This window comes from Phoenix dactylifera, chromosome 2 (assembly GCF_051530095.1).
Source record: "Phoenix dactylifera cultivar Ajwa chromosome 2, Ajwa_hap1_PhDact_Kaust_v1.1, whole genome shotgun sequence".
NCBI lineage: Eukaryota > Viridiplantae > Streptophyta > Magnoliopsida > Arecales > Arecaceae > Phoenix > Phoenix dactylifera.
The window spans coordinates 7,978,286-7,999,760 of NC_143191.1; the positions used below are offsets into that span (position 1 = coordinate 7,978,286).

The 21,475-nt window shown below is 38.7% G+C and overlaps 1 protein-coding gene across 3 annotated transcripts; it reads right to left on the bottom strand.

Moving 5' to 3' along the window:
* Nucleotides 1-255: 255 nt before the first annotated feature.
* LOC103721362 (plasma membrane fusion protein) lies at nucleotides 256-8,762 on the bottom strand. Of its 3 annotated transcripts, XM_026810134.3 has the most exons (10): nucleotides 8,188-8,762; nucleotides 6,923-7,104; nucleotides 6,657-6,838; nucleotides 6,281-6,565; nucleotides 6,114-6,172; nucleotides 5,978-6,014; nucleotides 5,803-5,874; nucleotides 1,730-2,054; nucleotides 1,102-1,453; nucleotides 256-539 (listed from the first exon to the last, which is right to left on the bottom strand). In XM_026810134.3, exons 1-10 carry the CDS (start codon nucleotides 8,297-8,299, stop codon nucleotides 529-531), a joined length of 1,617 nt encoding a protein of 538 aa, XP_026665935.3. In that variant the 5' UTR covers nucleotides 8,300-8,762; the 3' UTR covers nucleotides 256-528. The 3 variants fall into 3 exon arrangements, with proteins under 3 accessions (XP_026665935.3, XP_008809757.3, XP_026665937.3); XM_008811535.5 differs by lacking the exon at nucleotides 256-539 and having other exon boundaries at nucleotides 839-1,453; XM_026810136.3 differs by lacking the exons at nucleotides 256-539; nucleotides 8,188-8,762 and adding an exon at nucleotides 7,281-7,670 and having other exon boundaries at nucleotides 839-1,453.
* Nucleotides 8,763-21,475: the final 12,713 nt, after the last annotated feature.

Below are 21,475 nucleotides of genomic sequence, written 5' to 3' on the forward strand. Positions count from 1 at the left end.
TAAGAAATAAGAAAATATGACCAGTGTATTGACATCATTGATGCTTCTCAGATACCCACCTGACCATCCACATTACCCTGCAATACTACAATGGTGAAATGTAACCATATGCATGCATGTTTTCTGACTAGCCAATACAGCAGCTGACTGGATTACTTCTTATATTGCAGAGCATATAAATACAGTACTGAAGAAGACTTCTTATCTTCAAGATTTTTTGGCGACTGACACAATTGATTGTATCGATTCAAGAGCTGACACAATTGATTGTATCGATTCATGAGCTTTGTAAGGTAGCCGTTCCAACAATGTATATACACATATAAGGGCCAAATATGCCTTCTAAACACAGACATCAAGCTTTGGCAACATTTAGTTTCCCCTCCGCATCCTATTTAGATTCTAAACAGTCGGGCCAGGAAGCATTTTTTTGCAGCAGGAAAGCTCTGAAGAGATCTCAGCATCACCAAAATTTCATGAGCTAAACCTACCCCAAATAAAAAACTCTTCATGCTAGTCGCAATGGCTTCAAGATGGGTCTGCTTCCAATATGCAGAAAATTGTATCAATTCTTACGCACAAACAAAGAATTACATGAATTGTATTCAACAAGTATCTCGAGGCATAACCGATGTACTGCATTCTGAAATAACCAACACATTGCTTGCTCAAACTAGCACCTTTCAGCATTAAATATTTAATTTTTCTAAGATCAACAACTAGTATAGTTGATCACTACCCGATGATCACATGGGTACTTACAAGCTAGCTGCCATATATTTTAATCATCACTAATCAAGGATCAGAGAAGTTTGTCTTTCAAGTAAACACTAGAAAGTAAACCTGAAAGAACCGCATTTCATGTCGAAAAACAAAATAATGCAGTCAGGATAAACAAACTACATAAGCCACCCATCTAGCACAAGCAGCAGAATCCTCAAAACTATATTAAGCGCACTCGGCAAAATATTACATAAAATATCATCGACTATGCACATCATCATCACAACTCGACTAGAGTGGATGAGGAACCTATTTAGATTGATATAAGATCAACAAGATACTATGGTGCTTTCTCTTGTAGAGGCAGAGGTGGCTGACCTGAATGAATAAACTGCTTGTTATACTTGCGGTGACGCCTTTCCCTGGCATAGATGACCCAGAAGATCAAAGACAGCATCACAGCAGTCGACACCATCACAAGCCCGACGTAGATCCATTTGCTGTGCTGCTCCAGGCCAGGGCAGTAATTGTTATTAATTTCAGTAAATGTTTGTCGCACAAAAGTGCAGTCTTCTAGACCAGTGAGAAATGGCCCATAAAGGTATATTCCTTGGCTCACATTGACGGCTGCTGCCATTTGCTTGTAGATGCCTGGAGTAACCCGGCCAGTGGTGGTACATATCTCAGACCCAGAGACAACAGCAGCCTGGCAAATGTAACCCCTCCATACCTGCATTAGGAATAAAGTTAAATTAAAGTCCATTCGGCTTATATATAATTATTAAACATTATTTAATTAGAAAAGAGATTTAGTGGAACCAGCTCCAGCCCTTGAGGCTTTCTGAGATATTCTCGCAGGCCCCTGCCAAGGCTAGGCCCTTGAAGATATATATCTACACACTCTGATAGTGTGACCTTCCGGTTTACCTTCACTTCTCTCATTGAATATTTAGGGTTTCTTTCCTTATAAATGATTCAGCAATATAATAGTCATCGGCTAATTTACCTGTGACGCATTGCTCAAGCTGACTTCTCCAGTGGCGCATGTACGGTTACTCAAGCCGGCTGTGTATGGGTTGCAAAGTGGGGGCATCAATGGTCCGGATTGGTTATAATATAGAGGTCCGGCACGAGGAGGGAAGTTCCTATTGGAAATATTGTTGATGACTTGATTCACAACATTTACCAGCTGGAAAGTGACTTCCCTGCCTCGGTACAGTGATTCGTTAGCAGTGGCAGTATCAACACAGGGAAGAATATCATCCAAAGCTGTATGCGCATGAGGGTGATCGACCCAATCGTTCATTGCAACGCATGTGTCTGCAACCACACTGATAAAATCAAAAAGAAGTTACACCATCAGTATTATTTATGATAAATTCAGGGCATAGCATTTGCTTCTCTAATGATCAATAAGTGTATAGTCAAAACCATCAAAAACTAAAACTCTGACGCTGCTAAAGTTGAAACTTCTTTAGCAAAGTTATTTTCCACAGCCAAAACTGACTTATTAAAACTTACATGTGGTGACACCTAAAAAATAGAAGTTCACTTAAATGTTAAACTCATGATTTTTTTTACATAAACTTTTTGACCTCTTAATAGTTGTTTGTTCTGTATGCAATAGATTTATTTCTTTCAAAAGAAAAGAACAGTGTTGATGTGTCATAGAATTAAATAGCACTATATTCTTTATATACAGAGGAAGGAAATAGTGACATAAAATATATAATTAAAATAGTGAATATCTCAATTAAGAAAGTTAAAAAGTACATGTTGTACATTTATATAAAAGGGAATAATAGCCCATGGTTTAATCTAACCTTTGAATATTTTGATGAATGTATACAGAAGAACAAAGTTGTTAAGAAATTATAATAGATGTTGTCCATAATTAATTTTCTAATGATAGTCTATAATACAAATAATGAAGTCTTTTGGAAAATCAATCAAGGCAAAAAAATAAAAAATGCAAAGAAATATGTGAAATGCATCCAATTGTATTCAGTTATTTAAAGATGGCCCAAAAAATTCATCTAAAAATTGTGTACCCTAAACATCACTACCTACTAAAGGTAATATATATAAATGTGGTGTAGCTTTTATGCATTCACACTGAGTTTTATTTTGTGTAGATATCAGTGCATATTTCAAAATCCTCTTTATATAAAATTATTATACAAACAAATGTTTTGGAGTTTTGAATAATATAAGTACATGATGTTATATTTGTAATTTTTTTGATAGCAAAGTTTTGTATTCGTGCATAATAATATCGTCAATGTCATGACAGAAACAACAAAATCTAAAGGGTTAAGGGAAATAACGAGTAACAAAAGAGCAGCCTATCCGATATATATTCCTTAACTATGATTGGGTAAATACTCTATTTAGCCAAGCAGAAGGGTAGAAGAGAACTTGATGCTTCAAACAGAACAAATTGTTAGATTCTACAGATAATTTTTTCGATAAAATTATGTGAAAAGGAATTCTATGCCATTATCAGCTGAAAAAGTCTGAAATTGAGTTTCAAACTGCTGTGGTTCCATAACCACGTTTTAGATTTCAGCCAAGAGTTTAGAAGCTTCGGGTATGCTCCAATGAAAAAGCCGTGAGGGACTCATGACAAAGTATTTAACTCAAAAAGCTACTAATCAAACCTATGTTAACTCAAGAAAGGCTACAATGAAGTATCTCCACTTTGAAATGGTGGACTGAGGACCGGTGGTAGAATGACTTGTAGGATAGATTCAGCTTATTGCTGGTGGTAAATTCAAGAATATAGGTACCAGAAGCTATGCTCATACCAATGACGGGCTTGTACAATACATACCATGTTAAGCCATTTCAGACACGTGCACAACCACATGCAAAGCTGTGGAGGCTTGTGGCAACAAAAACAGATCCAAGTTGGCTCATATCAGTCTGTGCTGGTGGGCTGGTTCAACATTCACTGGCACTGGCACAGAGGGACATGTATCATACTGGGGTTATGTAACATTTTACCATGTTGCCACTTCACTAGCACAACATGTACCGTATGGTAACAAGCCTTATCCCATGGGTAAATCAATCACATTTTTGAAAAAATTAGCCCAGTTGGAGACACCTTTATAGGTTCACTTTCCAAAATTAGACATGGACTCATGTGTTGAGACTTGAGAGAGTTACTAGTATGTTTAAATAGGCTCATACACTCTGAGAAGTGTTGAAGAGAAGGCTACAAAGCACAAATACTTAAGATCGCATGTCATGTCTACATCAAATACATCTCGGATACCGATATTTGCCAAATGTTTCTGGGATATATGTCCGAGATATCCCAATTTTCAAGATTCGAAAATGCACCATTTTGTTTCCTAATTTTTTTTCAAAAATAATCATATGATTGTATCCATATTGTCTTGTGTCCATATCCCATATCCATGTCCGTGCTGCATAGATTAAAGGAGAACTTATTTCAGCTACTGAACCTACTAAATTTTGTTTAAAGAGAGAGATCGGACAGCCTGGAAACCTTAGGTCAAAACTTTGCATAATAAATGATTGTATAGTTCTTAGTTGATGGAAGCAAGACTGGTGTAGGTATGGGGAAGTGAGTCTCTTAAATATTTAATAAAAACCTCTTAAAGCTGGTGCACCACCCTAAATGAAAGATCTCTGCTACTAAGTTAGAAGAATACAAGTCTATAAAGTTGTGTATTCATAAAAAAGGGTCATAAGATCATGGCTCACTGCTCAACATTTCTTAAGTCTCCCTTTTCTCAAATGCATCTAGTCTATGATGAAAATAAAAGGGAGAACAATTGGATCGAAATCCTTTTCACCACCATTTAAACAAAAGAGGGCACTAATGTTGTCAAACAATCTAACAACATTGTCAGCACCAAAATCTGGAAATGGAGAGTTCGTCACTTTAACTTCTTAAACAATAATTCTTTGTGGGGTAATTGCTCTCTTGGAGACCAATAACAGGAGGAAGGTATGTAAAGCATGGCATCTGTTACCTTAAGGCCCTTGCTAAATGAAAAATCTAGACATGTAAAATAATGCACGTATGGGTGGTTGGGATCTCTCAGCCGATATATCATTAGTTAAATAATGCAAGTATGGGTGCAGTAACAGTTCTAGTTGTGAGGATATGGATATCAAAAAACAGAAAAAGGAAGTGTTTTGGAAGTTGGTGCAGGTGGTTTTTCTAAGGGTTCAGAAGGGTTCGGAAGCAACTGAGGCACCCTAGATAGAAGTCTCTTGCTATAACACATCCTTTGTTTTGCTATTTTAGCTTTGTTTTGAGTTTATGTTGGCCTTGATGATTCTAGCATGGTAGCTTTTATGTTAGCAATTGGCATCTGCTGAAGAAGTTCTAATGAAATTAATATTGTTTGCTACCCATTAAGGATAGATTCTTGTTTCTCATATCCTTTTCAAAATGAAAAGGATGATTTTGATCAGATAAAACCCTGTTTCTCAAAAAAAAAAGAAATTAAAGCTAAAATTTGAACTACAAACAGAACCCCTGTCTATCAACTAACTAATTTAGCTTCACATCTGCATTTCGAGATAAAAATATAATAACTAAAAACCTCCACCATTTGTGGGGAGGGGAGTAGTCAAAAACATAATAAATGCTTCAAGTTCTCTAACCTTTGTATAAACCATTGACATTCTAAGTGCAGTATTGATGAATAATGAATGAGAGATTCTATATAGACATTAGTGAATTTCAAAATTAGCAATCACAAATGCGATGGCAGTTATAAGACTTATGCACAAAAGTTCTCAAAGTAATAAATTAGACAAATAAAAGCATGGATATCTTCCATAGCCACAAATCATTAAGGGCACATGATATTAACATCCATTTTTCCTGTATACCATAAAGCATTCTCAAGATTAAAGCAACATATTATATATTGACTAAGCTTCCAATTTTACTAGCAATAAGCTAGAAGAACTTGACAAATCCTAAAATTTCATATTTACTAAACATAATTACATATGATCGAGTTGAATCTAAATTGTGAGACTAAGTAATGCAGCAGAACATAATAATAATATAGTTCTAGAAGAACTTACTTATGTAGAAGAAGAAAAACTCCACACAAGATAAATGTACCCGCTACAAGAATCCATCCAACAATCACAAAGCTGTAAAATTTATCAGTTGTAAAATAGATTAGAAGAAGGCCCTGTAAATGTGGACAGGCACGAAGAAGAAAGAAATTGATGGTGGTCAAAGCATCTTTCTTACATGGAGACAAGGAATTGCAATCCAAGTATGGAGAATACTGCACAAATAGTATAAAATAAAATGAGCAAGTTAGCAAATGCAATAACAAATAAACTACTAGTAAGTTTCTCGAGATTTAGAAGCCATATATGCTCACAGAATCCAAGAAACGCCACAAGGAGCATCACTGCAGCAAGTATAATCAAAGCCAATACCCTGCAGTACACAGCAAGGATTGTACAGATTGCCCATCATAAAATGTTCGCAATTATAATGTTTTGCATAATTTAAATAAAGGGTATATGGAGGAGTCAATAATCATACACTTCATCCAACACGTGCTGAATCTTCCTAGAATTGTCCTTTGTCTTAGTAGAAAGATCATTAGCTGATGAGTTGAGCTTAGTTTGGATGGCATCAATTTTACCCTGGATATCAGCAGGCAGGAAGATTTGATCCACCCCAATCTTCTTAGCATCTGCCAAACTCTCTGAGAAATTCCTAAGATTGTCAACCGTTATGTTGGCCTGACCCACAACATAATCTAGAGTATTTGAAGTGCTGGAATGGAACTTCCCCTGACCGGTGTACAAGACGATGCATCCAACACTGGGCATCATTTATAAACACTATCAAAAAGGAAAGAACCAACTGGGCCACAAAATCAATCTGAAAACAAATATAGAGCGATGTAACTTACATTGCAGCACAGGTAAATAGTATGAGCAAAATAAGCGAGAGAGCATATGCCGTGCGAGAATAGGAATAACTCTGACGTCGGCAGCAGCAATAGCAGCAACATATGAGCAATAAAACCAAACCAAATCCCAGGAACCAGATCAAAGCAAGGACAAACAAGGGAGCTGCTGTAAAACCGACTGACTGCCCAGAAAAAACCCAAAAAAGATAAGTAATTTATTTACATAAAAACAAGAAAATCCATAGAAGAGAGGTGGAAGAGCTTACAGCCCAGTAGTGGTTATTACTGATATTCCAACCACCGGTGTAATGTTTGTATCCATTCAAAGGGTCCTTCCTGTCTGTCCTCTCCGCAGCCAAGATGAAAGAGCTGTTGGAAAGCTCAACAGATGATGAATTCTCAGCAAGAGACCTTCTCCACATAACCAAGCCATCTTCCCCTCTTTCACCTACAAGCAATCAAACTCATACAAAACTCTCTCTTTTGTTTACATAAAAATATGATTTTATCTATTGCACTAACATAACCTACAAAAAGGAAATCTCAGCAAGCACATACAAGAGAACATTAAAAAGAGAAAAGAGAAACGGAGTCTCTGTGCACAAGAAGAACAATACCACGAACTTTACAATTAGGTAAGAAAACACACACAAAAAAGGAGACGGGTGGCAGAAAGAAAATGAGAAGGGTGGATTGTAGGAAAGAAGCCGGTGATCGAAAGAATGTCATGTCTAAAGCTGAAAAAAAAAAAAGAATGTCATGGTTCTCCAAACTCTCTCTCTCTCTCTCTGCCGTCCAAATAGTGAAGAGGCCTTTGAAATTCCCAAAAAAAAAATTTCAAACAAAAGAATTTTTTTTCCGGACATCCCCAGAGAAAAAAAGGGAAAAAAACCCACCACCCAAAAAAAAAGAAAGAAAAAAACAAAATCAATAACAAATAAAGATCGTATTTTTTTCCCAGGAAAAAAGGTTTCGGGCCACAAGAAAAATGCCCAAACTCATAAGAAAATAATCAGCAAGAAGATAAAGAAATGGCCAGAAAAAAATAGGAGAAATTTTAGAAGTAAAAAAAAAAGCGTAAAAAACACGTCTTTTTCCTGCACATGAAAGTAATACCTAAGTCCTAAAAACAGGAAAGAAGACAAAAAGATGAGGTAACAAAGAGAAAAAGACCACTCGATATGATGTGTTCTGGAGATTAGAGGAAGAGTGGGAGATAGACTAGCAAAAGAAGGGCAGACGAGCGGTAGGTAGAAGAAGAGGAACGGGCGATCGTCAGAATGCCTCTTGGCCTTCGCACCACCGCATTTTGCAATCCACAAGAATCCACCAAAACAGTTCCGATTTTTTGTAACAAAAATACGATTTCTTCCCCATAAAAATCATACACAACCCAAAAAGAGAAATCTCAAAAGACGCACCAAAATCGAATCTTTTCCACAACAACGTGTGTTTCTGCGAACAAGAACAACGCCGAACCTAAAACCAGGAAAGAACACAAGAAATAAGCTGGCAAAGAGAGAAAGAGTACCTGGTATCAGCGTGCGGTGAAGCCGGGAAGAAGCGCAGGAGACGGAGAAGGAAAGGAAGAGGACGAGAAGGGCTGGTAGGAGGAGAATAGGAGGTGATCGAGAGAATGCCATGCCTCTCTCTCTCTCTCTCTCTCTCTCTCTCTCTCGCTCGCCCGCCCGCCCTCCGGGCTGTCCAAAGAAAAAGCGCAGAGCCCTCTGGAATCCCACAAGCAGCGAGAGACCCAACAGAGGATTTGAGGGGCCAAAGGCGAGACTTTTAGTTCTTTTTCCTTGCCACCCTTTTCTTTTTATATTATGGGCTCAGATTAGATTCTTGTCGGACATTGGGTCTGGGTTTCCGAGACGGGATGGGAGGAGACGGGATTTTACCTCCGCTGCGAAGGAGGAAAATGGTCGAAATAGTAAGGCGAAAGGGGGGGATCCCATGGCCTTCCACCCCACTAAATCCGGAAAGGCCTTAAAAACTTGTGAAGAATATTAATAATTTTAGTGTGGGTCTTTATTTCGATGACAAGATTACCCTTTCATGGAATGACTCAACCACCCTTGACACTTGTCTTAAGGAACTGACAACACGAGGAAAAGCAACTTTGACAGTAGGATTTAAAATTTGTATTGTTACAGTAGCTGCTATGGCAAATTAAATAATAATAAAATAATATTACTACTTTGTTGATCAATGTTTATTTGATAAAAGTTGTTTTTTTCAAATAGAAACAACTTTTGGTGAGAAAATGACAAAATTGAGTTTTGAAAATATTATTCCATTTGAAGAAATAATATAGATGCAAAAAGCAAGAGGCAATTATATAATCTATTATATTTTGCTTTGTTATTATATATAATGTAAAAAGTAAGACCATTATTGTTATAATGGTTATTGTAATGTTATAATTTCATTATTTTAAATCTCGAAAGGTTGTACTTGTGTATGTTGCATTCTCTTGGTATGCATCTTTAGATTTCTAATTTCATGTTCTAGTCATGGTTTCGGACTTAAAGCTAAGCTCTTAGTTGGCCAAGTCGGGTTGGATTAGTTTCATAGAAAAGATTTTAGAAACGGTAGGTTATTGGAGTTGGGTCGAGGCCAAGTATGATTTGCATAAACACAAAATATTTTAGTTCTAGTCTTTATCGAGTCAAATCAAATAATATATTTGATTTAAGCATCTAATTATTCTTCTTGTTACATGATCTCTCGAGTTACTTTAAAGTTAATTGGTTCTTCAGCCTCCTGACTAACTAAATCTTCATAAAAAGCATCCATATTTTGGATAACTTTTGCATAAGCCCTATCTTAACGATCTAGTTTCTCAATAGTCCCTATGATTGGATTAACCATAGCATTCATTGCTTCTAGCTGCTTCAACATTTGAAGTTTGGACATGCTGGAACTCTAGTTGATATTCACAAAAACATCCTAGGTTTTTTTTGGCTCTTTTAAGCTGATATGCATGACTTCGTGTCATCCATAATATCTAGAAGGAAAAACATTGCTTTGACAAGTTTAACTCTCTACTTTCTTCTCATATTCATATTTCAGCTATACCAGGTGTCATCATTATTTCTAATCCATTGGTTGTCTTTTGCAAATCTTGCTCAATCAAATATGGCTTGATGTAAGAACTCTAATAAGGCTAATTTGTATTGTTCAACTTTTCCATTAAAAGAAATAAGAGTACAGTGATGCAAGTCTCAACTAACAAGATCCACTTGCTCAAAGGCACAACTAATTTCAAGTAATGCCCAAATGCTCATGTACAAGCATAATAAATTATTGGAAGCTCTAAAACACTTCCAAGCCACAAATGCGATGAACTACCAATGCACTCAAAATACCTGCCAGAAAAATCCTGACTCTCATACCTCACAGAATATCTCACCTAACTCTGATCTTATATGAAAAATTCTACCTAGCACTGGTACTACGTAGAAAATTCCATCTATCTTTAATACCATGTAGAAAATCTACGGACTATCAAATAGTACGTAGAACAACGCAATCAAAAAGTCGGACTAAAATTCTTGGCTTCTGCCCCAAAAAATGCCTCACAAAATCTCTCTCCAATAGCACATACATCTAGTGCTGCGATCCATACCGGTGTACCTTATGGCCAATACAGTGGTACCGAAGACGATTATGTTGAGGATCGAGCACCTTCTTCGGAGTTTTCTGTGGGGGTCATATAGTAGAGGCCATGGAGTGCACCTGGTAGCTTGGGAGCAGGTTTGCCTTCCTACTAGCGAGGGTGGTCTAGGGGTGCAGTCCCTCATAGAGAGGCGTGAGGCGCTCATTGCTTGGCACGCGGCTCAGTTTATGTTAGAGCCACACGGCCTCTGGAGTCAGGTGATGGCAGCCAGATATGGTCGGGGGGCCTCAGCGGTAGCACGGACCGGTCGTCGAGTCTCCTTCATGTGGCGCGAGATCGGGAGGTACCTGCCATCAGTTGCGGCACATACCAGGTTGTTGATCGGCGATGGCCGGAGTATTGATGTGACCAGTGATTCGTGGGTGGACACCCTTCCCCTGAGTTGCTGGCCGACCATGGTTGATACAGAGGCAGTGGAGGGGCTACGGGTGTGCGATCTCCTAGTACCAGGAGGGGCAGAGTGGGACGAGGCCAGATTACGGCTGTTCTTCGGGGTACACCTAGCTGCGAGGATTCGGTCCCTCCCGCTACCAGGATGTGGGGGGCCGAATGTCAGAGTATGGGGCACCTCGAGCCGGGCCGGTGTTAGACTGGGAGACCTCTCTCGCGCCATTCAGCCAGAGCACGAGCCAGGGCTGGATTGCGCTTGGATCTGGAGGTCCGGCCTCCACTCGAGGGCAGCTCTCTTTTTGTGGAAGGTGTTCTGGGACCGCCTTCCGACGAGAGCAGTGCTGAGCAGGTGTGGCTGAGGGATCTCTGCGGAGTGCGGGATGTGCGGAGCTGAGAAGTCAGTGGACCACGTGCTCTTCCAGTGTACTTGGTCGAGGTCGACATGGCAGTGGACAGGAATCCCGTAGGGGGCCCGAAGTGCGCGGATACAGTTCCTTAGGGTGACGCGGCAGTGGCTAGCTAGTCCGCAGACTCATGAGGAGGGCATCAGAGCGACTTGCACAGCCCTTCAGATCTGGCTGGCAAGGAATGCTCGTACTCTCGGCGAGCGCAGGGTGTCACCGAGGTTTGCAGCAGAGCTTGCTCGAGCACAGGCCACGGAGATCAGCCATATCCCTTCCTTACACAGACCTTTGACAGCTCGGGACACCTGGGGTTCCCTCTTGCTCCGGCAGCTCCTCAGATGGTGTTTTTCACCTGGGAGCCCCTACCCCCGAGCTTCCTCAAGGTCAACTTTGATGGGTCTGTGCTGGATGGCGGCACGCGAGGCGGTGCAGATTTTGTCATACGGGACCCACACTCCAAGGTCGTGGCCGCAGGCGGCTGCCAGTTGTTCGTTATATCAGTCCCGGGAGCAGAGTTGCGCGCAGCCTGGGCGAGTCTTCGACATGCACGGGCGATGATGCGGACCAGCTCGATTATTTTGGAGGGCGACTCAACCACTGTCATTGGATGGATTCAGAAGGGATTGAGGGGTGAGACCTCAGACCACCCCTTGATCCGCGATATAGTCAGGATGATGAGAGATGGGGGGGCCATCCAGGCCAAGCATGTATTTCGGGAAGCCAATGAGGCGGCTGATTGGGTGGCCGCCTATGCGGCCCACCACTCGGAGTACGCCGTTTGGTCGGAGGAGGGAAAGCTGCTACTGGCACTCCGCGAGATATTGTATTTTGATCTTATTGGGTGTATTCATATATGCACTGTACGAAGCACCCGCTACAGCGAAAAAAAAAAAAAAAAAAGCACATACATCAAGAACCATAGGATTATGGCAACGCTTCCGTCATCCCCTTATTTATTTATTATGTGTTCTCACATGCTGTCGAGCATACAGCTGTAGAGCATAAGACGACACTTTGTGCCTGTCAATCAAGTTTGAAGAGACCGTTCAACTTCGCCATGCATCTTTGTCGCAGGTGATGGTTTGCTGGTAGCTTGAGCAACAACAAGGGGCTCTTTGTGTCCGAAAGTATTAATATATCTACACTGTGCACTTTTAGGAGGATGGATGCTGCGGCGCGCTGGCTTTGTCATCAAAAATTATTAGGTTACACTGTACATGTATCTTCGATCAGTCTGTCAACAGCATTGAACTCAGAGCGGCCTGTGAAAGCATCTTCTATGCGAAATGGGTGTTGGGAGTGGACCACATTATCTTTGAGGAAGACACTGCCATGGTGATCGAGCGGATTCAGAGTCCTGAATATGTTGACGGAGGGATACGACTGCTCTACGATATTCACTATCTTTTAGGCGAATTTGCCTCTCACTAGGCTACTCATATTTATAGAGAGGCCAACAGTGCAGCGGACTGGATGACATCATATGTGGACATCATATGTGGCTCATCACTTCGATTATTTTATCTGGGAAGTCTCGACCTCTATGTCTTCCTTGCAGTCTATTCTACTTTCTGACTTTTTGAGCAACACTCATACTCGTTTAGTCACCAATGTGCAAAAAAGGAAAAAAAAATCACACCTCAAGTTTAGTCCTACCACTTCACCATCAATCAAAGAGATGGATAATGTGAACTTCTACAAATACTATTAAAGGAGGGGGTATGTCACTACTCGAGTTCCACTTTCTGGATTTGCGCTTAGACTAGCTGATTACACATATTTGCTTGATAAAGTGGGGACTAGGATAGGCAGTTAGGAATAGAAGGCTCTCTCTCCTTTGTGGGGAGAGCAACCTTGCTTCACTCAATCCTATCCTCAGTTCCAATTTATTCCATGTCTTCTTTATATATTCCACATTCTGTGTGCAGGAACTGGAGAAAGACTTTTGATCATTCCTTTGGGGTTATTCAGGAAGTCGCAGAGGTTTTCATTCGTTATCATAGGAAATTGTTTTGCGCCACATCAGCTGACATATCGAGAGTATGATATAGATGGTTGTGAATTGTAATCTTCTAATTTAGTTGATTTTTTTTTAAAAATTTTTATTAGATAGGGCAAGGCAACTAATTATTTTTTTTATTTTAACTATTAAGGACCAATAAGTCTATTTAAGAAAATTTTCACACTTCCATGTCATCCAAGATGAACTAGAATCTTGGTTATTGGTAACTCACTGAAATAGCTAATAGCTTAGTGCTCGTAAACCTTGGGCTTCTACCACTGATTGATTAGTGTATTTACAAGCGGACTTATTAGCCAGATGATTTTCATATCCAAATAAAAGAGTTCTCATTTTAATTGAAATTCTTCTATAGTGAGCTCACTGTCTCAAGTAACATAATTGTATTAATGATGATTGCTACCTATTGTTCCGCTTGCATAACAATTATTGAGAGAGCACCTTATAAACTGACATGTCATATATATTACTTCCATGATTCAGCACAGCCAGAGGTTAAGGGCCACAAATAAAAAACTATAGTAGTTTGCATTATAATAACCACTGTATAGCATATACGTTATGTATGAGATGATGATGTGGATGGTTAGGAACTGTCATCATCTAATTTAGTTGACATTCATTATTAATTTTTATTAGATAGGTCAAGTTATCTAATAAACATAGTTAAGGAAAATTTCACCCTTCCATGTCATCTGAGATGAACTAGAATGTTAGTTATTAATAACCTGTTGAAATAGACAAGAGCAAAGGGTTTGTAAACCTTGGGCTTCTACCGACTGATATAGTGTATGGACCTCCTAAACTCAGCCAAAATTTCAAGATTGTTTGGATTTTTTGCCCCTTTTTCCTATCGAGGTTGGAAGTTGGAGGAATGGGGGTAAGTGCTTGGAAAAATTTTCCTAGATTGTAAGTGTAACCTGATTCAATTTAAAAGTATGCAAGCCATCATCAAAGATGAAGAGGAACCATACATAACTCATTAGGCTACCATACAAGTCCTCATAAAGATGAAAAGAGGGGCCATGGATAGCTCATCAGACCACTAACAAAAAAAGGCTCTATACAAGCCGTCATAAAGATGAAGAGGGAATATATATAGCTCATTGGACCACTAACAAAAAGGGCTGTCCACTATTTCAGCATCATCCAAATGTTGGAAGATGCTCAAATAATTGAAGTTCAAATTTGATTTACTATCATGGCCACAACTTTCAAGTAAGTGACCCTTGAAAGCTCTAGCTTTACCATCATTTTAGCCAACCAAAAATCTCCGCGCCCATATCTTCCATGTAACTTCATCTTCACATTATTTGACCCCTGAAAAGATGTGTCACTAATTTAATATATCCTAAAACTATGATCATTAAACAGCTATGCCGACAGCCACAAAATCCTCTAACTCAATGTCTAACACTTGCATCCTCAAAAAATCAATCCATACAAAATTAATTATTTTCCTATCAATAGCAGATAAGATTTTCCTTTAATGAAGTGGATTAGTGCTCCCTAAGTCTTTCTCGTAAAATGACAGAAATAATAATCATTTTTGTCTAGCTCAACCATGATTGATTTTTTTTGCTGGATAAAGTAGTCACTATAATAATATGGATGACTGCCGTAATTAATAATAATTAAAAAGACAATTATAATGTTTACACATAAAAAGTGTCGAACAATAAAATATACAAACAATAACTATGACTTTATTATATATTATTAGTAAAAGAGAAATTACATAAACATTTATGAGATATTGGCAGGTGCAAGGCATCTTGCCAAAGATTGAGCTTTTAAGGAGGTGCCAAATGGTTTACTTGGTAGGTTATTGAGAGTTCATAGCAGTGACCTAAGTTTGAATCATTCCTCGTCCTGATTTTGAGCAGACTACCTCCCATTCCAATTCTAACAAAGGCTTAAATAAAAAAAAAAAGAGGGGTGAGAGAGAGAGAGAGAGACCTATAAAAAATCAAGATGATATTTTTTGATATATTCTGTATTTTATTTGGTTTTGTTCTCACAATGTGAAACTTTTTTTTTTTACTAAAGCAGATGTATCATATATGATGGGTACGGATACATCTAAAAAGTCAAAAGATAATAATTTTTGAAGCATTCCGGATAAGTACTCCTCCTCCAGCCATAGGGCCTCCCAAAATGGTTAGCCACATAAGAAGCTACCCAATCCGCAGCTCCATTAGCCTCACGATACATATGCTTGGCCTGAATAGCCATTCTCTTACATACCATAGCCCAAATATTTCTAAGCAGCAGATGGCTGTCGCCTACATCACCCACACTCCGCTAGATCTAATCAACGGCTGTTGTGAAGTTGACAATGTGAGGCTTTAAAAGCTATAACTACATTAAAAAAAAAAAAAACCATGAGTCCAAAATTAAGGTTATTTATGTCATAGAATGGGGGAGTGCAGGCACTACCTTGAACCCTACTAAAGGGTATTATGGTCGAAATGATAAAGGGCATATTGGGAGTACTATATTTTTTGGTGAGCCGGTGAGGGTTTTAGCAAGCTCGAACCTACCGACAGGAGGAGAGGAAGGAGGAAGAGGAAGCGAAAGGGACGCGTATCGCCAGACGCGGACACCTCGACAGCCGCGTGTCCCCGGCCCCTTGTGGGGCCCGCGGCTTGGGTGGGTATAGGGCTCGTGGGACCCACCCAGAGGATGCTGTCGAGGGCAAAGGCGCATTGGTCTCGTGCTTGCGTGTGCTTTAGATCTCACGAAAGCGATGAAGCTGATGCGATACACCATACGTGTGAGACGTACTCCCTTGCACATGGCGAGTTCACGCGTAATGTCGTCAGGACGGGGTACGTGGCGAGTGCTCGGATGCCTAGCATCTTATCCTTCCACGTATCTTTAGATGGGCATTTTTCTTTGCCTCTTTTGTTCTTTTCCTCGTTGTCCTTTTTTTTCGCATGCAAAGGTTTGTGAGAATGATTGTTAATTCTTTATCCTTTTGTTTTAACAGCTGGAAAGAAAATTTAGTTCTTCACGGCAGGCAACTATATGTGTTTTTATATTAATTAGTGTAAATATCCAAAGGTGGGGTGGAAACTGGCTCACCAACTTTAGACTTAGATATCATTCTTTTGATTCAAGATTATCCAAAAATAAAAGCAACTCCACAATGATTGAGATATATATATATATAGATTGGATAGTGATATATATGCTAATCATTCTGAACTATTTTGTTGATGGTTGTGATTGATATTTTTTTTGAAATTATTTTTTTTTGACAATCGTGAATATATTTATTCAAAATTAATTTAATAAATTTAATTAAAAAAAGTTTTGTGGAAATTTATGACTAAATTGTTCGGAATCTATAAACCGGCTGTGCAAAGTGAAGAAGAGTGTAGGTGGTTTGTGAAAAACAAGTCGGATTCGGACTTTAAGATCGTGCTAGGTTGGCTTTTTTTATTTTTGTTCGGGTTGCGTCTTTATTTAGACGCGCTTATCTTTAAAATTTTGGCCGGATATTTTTGCGTTCACAAGCCTTCGTGCCAAAAATCAACAAGATTTGAAATTAGACTTCACGCTTCCTTTGCTTGGTTAGAAAGTCGGATGTTCCTGACACTTGCAGTCAAATGAGGTCATGTGTTGAATTTTTTGGCTTCTTTCATAGGGGTTGGACAGCAAATCACTTGAATATAAAGTGATCTCATATTTGACAAGATCAACTCAATTTGTTTTTGTGGTCCATACTGTAAGAACATTTTATAAATGTGAAAGCTGGACCAGATATTATAGGATCCTAGTCATGGTAATAAGGTGTTTCTAAGCAAAGTGATGGTAGAACCAGCACTCATTTCATTTGAGTACTGAAGCAAAGAGCAAAAAGGTAATAATAATTCTTGGAAGCTCATCTATAACATTATAGCACAGACTTATAGGCATGGATGACGAGCTGCGTGCTTTCATTATGTTTCATGTTTCATTGGTCTATGGTCTCTGCATATTTCCTCCTGTTTCCATATTGCCACATCCTCTCTACATGTTAATCAAGTTACATATTTAAATAACATGAGACTTTATTTGGATGGGAAGCATACCCACCAATATACGCATAGTAGATTTCATGTGCATCCTACTTGCAAAAGAAGGCTAGACCCTTTCTTATGTGTGTAATAATACTGATGACATGTACATGGCCCACTGTGAGGAGAATGTATAGTAGAAAAGGTCGGTTTTCTTTTTACTGCTTTGAACCTGAGACACGCTATCATCCTACTCAGCTATCACCTTACGATTCCACCAAACCCCTCAATCTTCTAAATTATATTTGCTATCTTGGTAAGAGTGGATTAGATCAGATTAGACATAAGTTAGATCAGATACAAACTAAATCAAAAATCTATCAACCAGTACCCAATCTGTATACTAAGGGCATGTTTGGATTTTTTCTATGGAATTGGATTAAAAATTTTGTACGATTCTTAAATTGGGCCAGCACAACCTACAAGATCACAGCCTACATATTGGGTTAGACTTCAAAGCTAATTCTGGATATTTTACCTAGCTCAGCCTATAGTATATGATTTTGCTGATTGTATTGGCCTCATCCATAAATTCTACAAGATTTTCAGCTCAATTCTTTAGAAAAATCCAAACAAACCCTAAATATGATAAAAATCCAAATATGAGCTCGGCCATTTTGTTAAACAAGTAATGTAACCTGATCTACAAACGGGCTGAAACAAGTTAAACAGATTAAATGATTGGGCATTGCAACTGCTAATCTCGGCACTGGTCATTTCAGCATGTCTATGGCCATGCTACATCAGCATATAGTCCATAAACCAAGTACAGAACAAGCAACGGCTACAGAGCCGTCTATGTGGTAATTGCTACATAATTACAAATAATTTAGTATCACCCGAATTCTAGCAATGGCTTCACAAATAATTGCTACGTAGACTATGTACTACGTAGTAATTACTGAGAAGGTTGCAGATTCAGGCTGCAGCACTTGGCCCAACCAATGCATTGGGTAGGCTGAGTTGGGGAACGTTGAATTGGGTGGACGTGGGATTGAAGTTATTGGCCCAGGACACAAGCAATCTGGACTTTCAGGAGCCCAATAGTTCGTAAAGGCTTGGCAAGGAGCATTAATGAAGCTGAGCTAGTCATGAAGGTTCTATCTTTGGGCCAAGGCTGAAGGTTTTCATTTCAAAGCCATGATTCAAACATTTTAGATTTCAGGAGTTGAGACTTTTTAAGAGGGGTTTGGTTGTTGAATGTAATAGGATCTGAAATGAAAATACACAGAAATGCATAGGCTAATTGTATAAACACTATTTTTCACACACAAAAAATAACATAGTAATGAATGAACCATATAGACAATCATAAAGAAACAGGCCAGCAGTTGAGTCATCATAGTTTGCAGTGAAGGGCACATTCCCAATTGGTGAATGATCAGCCCTCCATGTATATATAGGATTTTTTGAGGGTTTTTTAAGCATTCCCGGTAGCCATGTAGGATACTCTTGTTTCTTATCCATATACTCCTCTTTATATTTACAAATTGTGAGTTTCTGTCTACCTTTTTAACTGTAAATTTTAATTTAGGTTTTAAGTGATGATGAAACATAAGTCTAGTCACTAAAAGCTCCATACTCAGTAACGAAAATCAAAAATGATTATAATAAACTATTTTGGTCAATATCTTTTCCGAGACAAGTGATAAAGATGATAAGAAACAAAACACCAGGTTAAAAAATCCCATAGCATCCATTTGAAGTAGTAATTGAAGTTTCGAGGGGATAATTGAGTCCATAGAATAATCACAATGAGATCATAACATCATGTAATACCTACGTAGCTGTGATTTAATTGAGAGAATCCAGCTCAAATACAAGATACTGAATGAATTGGTACATCAAGTCCTACAACAAAGAGAGAATTTAAAAGCACATGGTCCATTGAGAAGTGGCTTTTCTCTTGCCACATCTTTTCATAGGTCTTTGGCTCATGTTATCATCTTGCATGCTCAATAAAATAAAAATGGTTTCCACTAATTTTTAGAAGGAAGTGCATGATTCATATTGATCTTCCTATAAAACCAAATAAAGATCAAATATTAATGACATGAGCTTTACTCCACTTGACCATGCTATGAAATTTGATACATGTTGTTGAGCCCTCCCCTTTAGGCTTAACCTTTTGGGGTAAATTTGTTAGTTAATATAGTATCAGAGCTCCGGTTTGCTGGAGGTCATGATTTCGAATCCCTTTATATCAGTTATTTATTTAATTAACCGAGTTATCATTTTGACCTTGCACTTATTATTTTGACTCATTTCAGTCATTGTGGTCCCTCTATTTGTGTGGTCTGGGCCCATGTGAGGGGGGAGATGGGGGTTAGGTATTAAGCCTCATATACATTCTTAACCTTTTCTCTATAAGCTTAAGTTTTGGGGATAAATTGGTTAGTTAACACATATCACAATTGATATTGCTCTATATATAAGCATTGTATCCAAAGAAACATCATAGTCTACAAGAGAAATCAATAGTTTTTTAATATAGAATTTTTTTGTTGTTGCAAAGAGTCCATTGGTAGAACCCAAAACCAAATGCAGAGGAATGAAGAAACAAGAGAGCAAATACCTCATCAATCTTCTAAACATCAATAGAGTTGTGAGACCCAGGCCCAGGCCACATTGGCCCAGTCCCGGCAAGGCCCGCCATAAGGGGTGCCTTGCATGGGGAGTGGGAGAGGGGCACCGCGGCCCACGCGCCCTTCTCTTCAGCGGAAAAAAAAAGAAAAAACAAAACAAACAAAGAATAAAGGAAGGGAAGGAACAGGGAATGTCTGCCGTCCGCCTCCTCCTCCCGAGCAGCCGCCGTCCGCCGTCTTCACCTTCACCATCTCCCTCTCACTCTCGGTCATTCACACGCCCTCCCTCTCTTCTTTTCTTCTTCTTCCTCTCCTTCTTCCCTTCTTCTTCTTCTTCTCCTTCTTCTTCTTCTTCTTCTTCCTCCCCTCTTCCTTACTCCCATCCGAACACTCTCTCGCTCTCTCCCACGCGCCCTCTCTTTCCCACGCCCTCTCCTTCCCTCTCTTTCTCTCTTCTTCCTCTCCTCCTCTTTTTCCTTTTCTTCTTCTTCTCTTCCTTTCTCACTCGAACTCTCTTCCTCTCTTCTTTCTTTCCTTCTTCTCTTCTTCCTCCTCTTCTTCTTCTTTTCCTCTCGCCCGAACTCTCACTCTCTGTCTTTCCATAGAGGGTAGGATGAAAAAAATAACAAAGAAAGAAAGAAAAGAGACGGAGGAGAGAAAAGAAAGAAGAAAAAAAATTACAAGAGAAGGGAAGACTTTCTCTCCCCCTCTCCCTCTTCTCTGTCTCTTCCATCCGGGTAACAAATGTGTTAGACGGTAAAAAGGCCATTTCCCTTTTTTTTTTTTTTTTCTTTTTTTGATGAAACAAAGGGCATTTTCCCTCCTTCTCACACTCTCTCTAAGCTAGACGGGTCTATATTGCGCCAACTCTCACCTCCCACTCTTTGACCGGATACAGAGAAAGGTTACTGGGCTAAATCCTTGTTATCATGATAACTAGTGTAGGAATGAAGATTTTAGGATTTTGAAAACTTTAGAAAGAATTTTGGAATTTTTGAGAATTTTTTGAAATTAATTTTAAAATATTACTATGCCACTGATTTGATATATGAATGTGATCTTGGATTACTAGGTCCCGAGGAGCCCCAGAGAGGTGCTTAGACTGTTGAGTCGTTGACATCAACGAGGTAAGTAATATTTCCACTTTATATTAATTCATTAGAATCAATTTAAAATTTCATTATCATTAAATGATACAAATTATGATGGATTCAAATTTAATAGTAAATGAAATCCATTCAAATATGGTTAATTAATTGATAATGTTAGTTCTATGATTAAACTGTATGATGATACCTGTTATGATTGGATTAGGCATATAAAAGCTCAAACATTGCATAGTTGATTGGACATTTTAAAATAGTTTAATAAAGAAAAGAAATGTTTATATATATATATATATATAATTCTTTTGTGTTTAGCGAGGATGCTGTGGTTTAAATTAGGGCATGTATATAATTCTGTATCTATTATGTGTTGGTAAGATTTTAGATATTTATATAGAGTTAAGAAATCTAAATAATATTTACTGGTTAGTCTTTTCGAGTAAGGTTCGAGCCGTTACAAAGACAATACATTTTTATTTTTTACTCTAGAGTAGCATCACCAAAAACTATGGAAAAAAAAAAGTGGACTGAAGAACAGGGAGGAAGGACCCACGCTTTTATATATTAA